Source organism: Diabrotica virgifera, chromosome 1 (assembly GCF_917563875.1).
Source record: "Diabrotica virgifera virgifera chromosome 1, PGI_DIABVI_V3a".
In the NCBI taxonomy this organism is placed as follows: domain Eukaryota; kingdom Metazoa; phylum Arthropoda; class Insecta; order Coleoptera; family Chrysomelidae; genus Diabrotica; species Diabrotica virgifera.
In genome coordinates, this window is record NC_065443.1 from 7,951,004 (window position 1) to 7,959,704 (window position 8,701).

The window sequence follows — 8,701 nt, forward strand, 5'->3', positions numbered from 1 at the left end:
AGAAGGAAAATAAGTCACCTTTTTATTTATTAAATCGTAGTGCATGCAATATTTCTTGTGTACTTTCAAATAGTTTTCCATTCAGAACTGCTACTGGTAATTGTATAAGAAGTAAGAAGAGCAGTAAAATGTAGAGACACTAAAGACATACATTAAAATAAAAAAAAAACAGTAAAATCATGTATAAAATATCATGTATATTTAAAAACCCTCAAAAGGGCCACATCAAAATCGCAGCATAACTAGTTTTCGACTGGTTTACCAGTCATCATCAGTGCTTACGTGCAATGTACATGCTAACCACCAAGATAGTATTTAACAAAAATATGGGGGTCAAAGCCCAGTAAAAGAAGTCCGTCTAGTCCAGAAAGCCACTGCGCATCCGCTAGGAAAAATATTCTAATTCGGATTTTTTGCACAACCTTACTCAAAAAGGACCTTTTAACAAATTTGCATGTTGCCAGGACCAAAAGTTGGTCAAAAATTTTTTAAACGTTTTTTTTTTTTTGTTTTTTCCTAAAATTATTTTTTTTGCATGAAACAAGTTACTTTTTTTGGATCATTCCAAACAGAAAAGGTCTTTAGTGACTTTTCTCTAAAGTTGATAGTTTTTGACATATAAACGATTAAAAATTGAAAAATTGCGAAATCGGCCATTTTTAACCCTCAAAAACTATGTGAAAAACTGAAAATTTGAATGTTGCCAAGCTAGGTAGATATTCTTTAAATATCGATTGATGAAATCCCGAAGAGTTTTTTGTAATACAATATTCAAAACTCCTTTGTTTTTTAATTGCTAATCAAACGTGCGCGACACTATTTTCCACCAACAGTATGGAGCAAATGAAAGGAATAAATTCGATATTTCGTAAACCAGGAAAAATCCCGAAACAGGTCGATTTTTATTTTTAAGTTATTATATTGTGACATATATGGTATACTAGTGAGGTCATCCATCTGGGCGTAATGACGTAATCGATGATTTTTTTAAATGAGAATAGGGGTCGTGTGCTGGCTCATTTGAAAGGTTCTTCAATTCTCTATTCAGTAATATAAACATTTACATAATTATTTATACAGGGTGTCCAATAATTTAATTTTATTGTCAATTTGCCAAATGATTTAATTTAATAAAAAATTTTTTGGACACCCTGTATAAATAATTATGTACTTGTTTATATTACTGAATAGAGAATTTAAGAACCTTTCAAATGAGCCAGCACACGATCCGTATTCTTATTTAAAAAAATCATCGATTACGTCATCACGCCCAGATGGATGACATCACTAGTATACTATATATGCCACAATATCATAATTTAAAAATAAAAACCGACCTGTTTTGGGATTTTTCCTTAAAGTCACCGGTTTACGAAATAACGAATTTATTCCTTTCATTTGCACCATACTGTATACACATGCAACGGTGGAAAATAGTGTCGCGCACGCTTGATTGGCAATTAAAAAACAAAGGGGTTTTTGATACTGTATTGCAAAAATCTCTTCAGTATTTCATCAATCGATTTTTAAACAATATCTGTCTACCTTGGCAACATTCAAATTTTCAGTTTTTCACATAGTTTTTGAGGGTTAAAAATGGCCGATTTCGCAATTTTTCTATTTTTAATCGCTTACATGTCAAAAACTATCAACTTTAGAGAAAAGTCACTTAAGACCTTTTCTGTTTGGAATGATCCAAAAACCCTAAAAAAAATTTGTTCCATGCAAAAAAAATATTTTTAAGAAAAAAACAAAAAAAAAACGTTTAAAAAATTTTTGACCAACTTTTGGTCCTGGCAACATGCAAATTTGTTAAAAGGGGTCCTTGTTGAGTAAGATTGTGCAAAAAATCCGAATTAGAATATTTTTCCTAGCGGATGCGCAGTGGCTTTCTGGACTAGTCAGACTTTCAACATGTAAACAAGTCAAATACACAGCTCAGATGTTACCTAGAGCAGATTAGCTAAATATTTTAAACATCCATATTTAATGAAGCTTTTTAAACCAATGTTTCCTTTGACGGACTTCTTTTACTGGGCTTTGACCCCCATATTTTTGTTAAATACTATCTTGGTGGTTAGCATGTACATTGCACGTAAGCACTGATGATGACTGGTAAACCAGTCGAAAACTAGTTATGCTGCGATTTTGATGTGGCCCTTTTAAGGGTTTTTAAATATACCTTTTATACATGATTTTACTGTTTTTTTGTATTACATGGTATACAGCCAACCACAGGAAAACTTTTTCCTTGTGAATTTATACATTAAAATGGTAGAGTTGTGGCTCAACCATGTAAGCAGCACGTTCGTAAGCGTTCCGTGATGTACCCCGAAAGGGCTAATAATGTTATCGATTTTCAAATTTTAAGATCATAATATTATATGGATATGAATCTAAAAAAGTAAAAATTGAAGAAAAAAATCTTCTGTGTAAAAGGTATATTTATTTGAAAACCCCAATAAAGGGTTACATTAAAAAACAGAAAGTTTTCGCTCTAAAGAGAGCATCATCAGTGTTATTTGTCTAAAATAAGTATAACCATAATTAGTGAAGACAAAAGTAAAAAATTTAAAGGTTGACCAAGATAAAAAGTTAGGTTATACTCACAAGCTCTACATGCTAAGCCACCAAAAATACATGGGTTAAAACCCTTAAAATGTCTAATAAAAGTCTTACATTAACATGTTTTATACTAAATCCTGGCGATGGATGAAATTTAGAGAGAGATACCTCAAAGTATCATATGACTATTCCACGAAGCATGTGGGTGGTTGAGTCGATTTCTCTGTCTTCACAAAGAGAAAGGTGAAAGCCAACTGATTACAGGTGACAGGTGTGAAAGCGTTTCTGACTAATGACAGTATGAAACAGACAGTGTAACTTCAAGTTTTGTGAATTGATATGTAGTTAGATACACTAGCCACTAGTTTTAAAAAATTATTTGTAGTAAAATTCAATAATACCAACAAACAAAAAATTGAATTTTACTACAAATAATTTTTTAAAACTAGTGGCTAGTATACCTAAGTACATATCAATTCACAAAACTTCAAGTTGCACTATCTGTCTCGTATTGTCATTAGTCCGAAACGCTTTCACACCTGTCACCTGTAATCAGTTGGCTTTCACCTTTCTCTTTGTGAAGACAGAGAAATCGACTCAACCACCCACATGCTTCGTGGAATAGCATATGATACTTTGAGGTATCTCTCTCTAAATTTCATCCATCGCCAGGATTTAGTGTAAGACTTTTAGTCGACATTTTAAGGGTTTTAACCCATATATTTTTGGTGGCTTAGCATGTAGAGCTTGTGAGTATAACCTAATTTTTTATCTTGGTCAACCTTTAAATTTTTTACTTTTGTCTTCACTAATTATGGTTATACTTATTTTAGGCAAAGAACACTGATGATGCTCTCCTAAGAGCGAAAACGTTCTGTTTTTTAATGTAGTCCTTTATTGGGGTTTTGAAATAAATATACCTTTTACACAGAACATTTTTTTCTTCAATTTTTCTAATTAATGGTATACAGCCAGCTACAGGAATTTTTTTCCTTATGGATTTTAAAAAAGCACTTACCTAATCTTTTGCCGAACGTACGAAGTCTAAAGAAGAACCCATCTGGTCGTCCGTCAAAGTCTTCTCTGCTTAACACTTCTTTAATTGCTTCAGATCCGAAGACTCCTACAACATAGTTCCTCCCCAGTTTCATACCAACAACTTCGCCGTACTTTTGGAATAACTCCATCCAGACTAGATGGTGGTACCCCAATGCTTTTAGTCTTTCTCTATAGTGCAAGTAACTTCCTACTATAGGGATAAAGTTTGGACCTATTGAAAGGAATAATAAACGAGGTAAATAATACTCTCCAAGTAACTAACTAACTAAGACAACAAATTTTAAGTGCTATATATGGTCTGTAGTTTTATATGATGAAGAAGTGAGGACAGTTAAAAGTATCAAGCGAAGCACTGAAAATGTGGATTCATAGACGGATGCTAAAGATATTTTGGACAGCAAGAAAAATTAACGAATAAGTACTGAGGAGGGTCAACAAAGATAGAGAGTTGCTAAAGACTGTTAAACACCAGAAAATATCTTATCTGAGATATATAGTGAGGAGAAAGCGATATAGAATACTACAACTGATCCTCAAAGGCAAAAAGATGGCCGTAGAAGTGTAGAAAGAAAACCAGCTTCTTGATTAAAAACGTTCGTGCATGGACTCCTATATCAAATGCAGGACAAATATTCCATGTTACAGAAGATTGAGAAGTCTTCGAAATGGCGATTGCCAACGTCGGATAATTCTGATACGGCATGTGAAGAAGAAGAACACTTAGTACCCTCAAGAGTATAGAATATAGAATAGAATAGAAATATGCTTTATTGTCACTGAAAATACAAATTGTATGGACAAAGCTTAATTAAAGTCAGAAAAAAATAAATAAATAATATCTAACAATAACAGTAACAAATACAATTTTCTGAAATTTGATAAATCGTCAATATAAAAAAAATATACATAAATACAAAATATAAGTTAATAAAGTAAAGAAAAAAAAAACAAAATCGATATATTGCAACAATTTATAGAAATTGCAAAGTGAATATACAACAAAGTAAACTATTTATAGACATAGGAACTAATAAGTTTAAGCTGCTGCATGTGACACCCAAATATAGATAAGTTTGGTTACTTGTACATTACTGTAATTTCTTAGTTAGTCATTAAGAAACTCTTCTACTGAATAATACGGTCTTTTAGATAGATGAGCTTTTGTCATTTTACGGAACTTGGGGAAAGATGTTGCAGATTTGAGTTGTAAAGGAAGATGGTTGTATAGTTTTTTTGCGGAATATAATATAGATTTCTTTACTAACTCAGAGGACGGGATCGGTAAATAGACATCAAAATTTGAATTTCTGGTGGAATAGTCATGACGAGGCCTTGCTGGAAAGACATGCATGTGTTTACGAATTAAGCAAACAGTTTCTAAAATATATAAAGATGTAAGGGTTAAAATGCCGTGATCTTTGAAGTAACTTCTGCAATGTGTTGTTCTTCTGAGGCCAAACAGATACCTTATTGCTCTTTTTTGTAATTTAAAAATAACATCTAATTGGGCAGCTGTACTAGAACCCCAAAAAGGAAGACCATATCGAAGATGAGACTCGAACAAAGAAAAATATGTTAGTTTAGAAGATGCTAAATTGAGTTCTTTCGAAACAGATCTTATAGCATAGCAGGCTGAGGCGAGTTTCTTACTTAACACATCGATATGAAGGGACCATTTGAGGTTGCTGTCTAAAAAAATACCAAGAAATTTAACAGAATCAACGGTAGAGATCTGGCTGTTATTAACAAGCAGGGGTTGAAGAGCACTTTTATAGGATAATGCTACTGTCTTATCCACGTTAAAAGAGAGTAAATTAGAGTCAGACCAGGTTTTTTACGTAAGCAAATCAGAAGTTATAGTTGCATGAAGAGATGCAATAGTTGAGTTGCTCCAAGTGATACTGGTATCATCAGCAAAAAGAAAAATTTTTCCATCGATTTTTAAGTTAGTGATGTCATTTATAAAGATAAGGAACAGTAGAGGACCCAATACTGAACCTTGTGGTACTCCACATACAATGTTTTTGAGACTAGAGTCAGTATCATTTGCTCTAACTAGTTGCACTTAACTATCTTTAGGCACTCTGGGAATTTGCCTCTTTCAAAGGAATCATTAATTAGTGAGACGAGGTTTTCCAACACATTTTCTGTGAGATTTGAGAAGATTTTTATGGATAGTCCATCAGTACTACAGGATGATTTGCTTTTGATACTATTGATAGTTTGGATCAGTTCAGATATATCGATTGGTCTTAAAAAGAATGAATTCGAGAACACTCCTGAATTGGGGAGATAGGAAATGGGATCTTTTTGTGGCAAAATAGTAGAAGTTATATTTTTACTCACATTAACGAAATATTCGTTTAGATTTTCCGGGTCTGGAAGGGCAAATGTTTAAACTGCGTGAGTTCTATTTCGAAGATCGTTTATTATGGACCAAGTTTCTTTTGCAACACTTTTAGAGCTTTCCATACGATTTTGATAGTAGGCTTTTTTAGCTGATTTAATGAGTTTTAGATAGGTTACCCTGTACTTGGTGATATATTGAGTGACAGAGACGTTGGTAGCCAATTTCTTAATATACAATAGTGAGCGCATATTTTTGGCTGATATGCGAATACCTTTTGTAGCCCAGGGTTTGTGATGTTTTGGCTTAATTGAAATTAAAGGAAATGCCTTATTGAAGATAGAGACAAGCTTTTCTATAAAATCGTTGAAATTATAGTCCACGTCCGCAGAAGGAAAATGCCACTCAGAAGTTAAGCATAAATTTTGAAATTTATGAAAATTCCGAGCGGCAAAAATCCTACCTAAACGTCGGGTTTTCGAGGAGGGTTTGCTGAAGATGTTAAACTTCGTAAATACTGCTTCATGATCTGATAATCCCGCATTAATAATTGTAGAGCAGACATCAAGGGGTGAGAAATCTGAGACAATATAGTCAATTATGGTAGATGAAGTTTTTGTAATCCTTGTAGGAGAATTAACGTGCATTGAGAGACCATATGATTCAAATATGTTGACCAAGGACATTTGGGTAGCACAAGTAGCATCATAATTAATGTTGAAGTCGCTCAGTCATTTGACAACCGATTTTAAAAATTTTCGCTGGATAGATAAATGACCGTTTTTTCAAGTTTTTAGGTAAGTGACCATTTTTTATATCGCTTTTAAATAAAAAATAGCGGATTTTTGAAAAAAAAAAACGTTGTTAACTTTTCTTATTAAAACACCCAGTATATTTTTCTGTATCTTGAAAAAATGGTCATTTACCTATCCAGCGATATAAAATTTTTTAAAATCGGTTGCCAAATGACTTAGCAATTAATTTTTAAAATGAGAGATGCAATGTGGAAATCAAATAACATAATATCATTTTGCTCAGTTATGTTATTTAGGTAAGTGTGATATCCACGTTGCACCCCTCATTTTAAAAATTAATTACTCAGTGATTTGACAACCGATTTTGAAAAACATCGCTGGATAGTTGAATGACCTTTCTTTCAATTTACAAAAAAATATACTGGGTATTCCATTAAAAAAAAGCCAACAACGTTTTTTTCAAAAATCCGCCATTTTTTTTCGTATTTGAAAGCGATATAAAAAATTCAATCCATTCAGACAAAACTTTTACTAAAATAAAACATTTCAGCGAAAACCGCATATTTCTATCTTGAGCCGTTTAGAAGTTTTAGGCAGTTAAAATGGGGGAAAATATAAGTGGACACCCGTTATAAGCTGTTCTTATAGTACTGGTACTATTTCATTATTTTCTGGAACATACAAAAGATGTGTTTAATATGATCGATCATGGGTAATCTTTCATTTTTCCTACAGTAGGTACTTTTCAAATATCTACCTATATAAGATTTTTACGTAAAATTTATGATTTTTTCACAGATAAACTGAACTATAGTTGCTTATTGAACTATATCGTAAGGCAAAAAATAAATGCTAAAACCTAAGAATTGTGGTTCCAAAACTATTTTCTTGAAGCTTTCTGACATTATCTGTAATATTTATTGGGAATAAACTGCAATTTTAATTCCAATTAAATTTCTTTTATTTTTATTGAAAGTACAATAATATACAATGTCATTTAATATTGTAGTATATTTCCAATACGTACCTACAGTATATAACTTAGGAAATATAATATCAATACTGAAAAATTTACGTGTTTACTTTGCTACAAATTTGATTCTTTTTTATAAAATTTTTCAAATAGATTACCTGGTGGATACTTCCTAGGCCGTCTCATGTCGTATAAAAGCACCATCGCGAATACAGTGATAATGAGGCAAACCACCGAAAATAACATATTCACTCGTTGTCTTCACTTCTTGTTCTCTGAGTTCTTCCAGAGCCAACGACTAACTGCCCATTCTCAAATCGCTCGGAGATCGCTTTTACTTACCATCTCCGTGGAGGCCTGTGTTGTCTTTTGAAGTTTTTTTTTTGACCCGTGACCCGTTTGTTGTCATTTTCTATTATATGGGCCAAGTTCAGATGCTTCGATAATTGTTGGGTTCTTAGGTATGAATAGATTTGAATGTGTTTGTGTTTTGTAATGAGTTTTCTGTAAAGCGGATTGTGTGTGTTTCTTATACTCGATTTAAAAATGCTTGACAGAGTTTATGGGGCAGAAGAGTACAACTGTCTTTATATACAGGACTAGTTTAAGCCGAAACATTATAAAAATATCGATATCTTCCTGTCTTAGGTCCGGTTTCACCAACAACAAACAAATCAATGAATAGTTGTTTCATGACGTTTATATTTTTATTTTGTTTCAATATAATTTTGATTATTTCATTCATAGGAGATTCTGACCAATAGAAAGCTACATAAATCTGAATTAAATCGATAGTTTTTGATAATTGTCCGTCGTTAAATATATTACGTCAGATGCCCTTCCCCAGGCAACCAAGTTGACGTCATATAACGTAGAGGAAACGTCAGTTTTGGTTGAATATACACACGTGTTTAAACATTACGTCATATAGACGTCTTTTGTAGGTGATTTTAAATACGTAAGATTACGTTTAAAAAACGTTTTAATTTCAGACAGCCATAA

General features: G+C 32.5%; 1 protein-coding gene across 1 annotated transcript in view; it reads right to left on the reverse strand.

Annotated features, from left to right (window-relative positions):
* Window positions 1–8,031, reverse strand: part of LOC114334611 (methyl farnesoate epoxidase-like) — a 38,481-nt gene extending 30,450 nt beyond the window's left edge. Inside the window, exons 1-2 of the mRNA XM_028284688.2 lie at window positions 7,858–8,031; window positions 3,584–3,835 (exon numbers count right to left, since the gene is read on the reverse strand). Of these exons, the coding sequence (XP_028140489.1) occupies window positions 3,584–3,835; window positions 7,858–7,945 (340 nt within the window). The 5' untranslated portion in view covers window positions 7,946–8,031. The remainder of the gene's footprint in view (window positions 1–3,583; window positions 3,836–7,857) is intronic.
* Window positions 8,032–8,701: the final 670 nt, after the last annotated feature.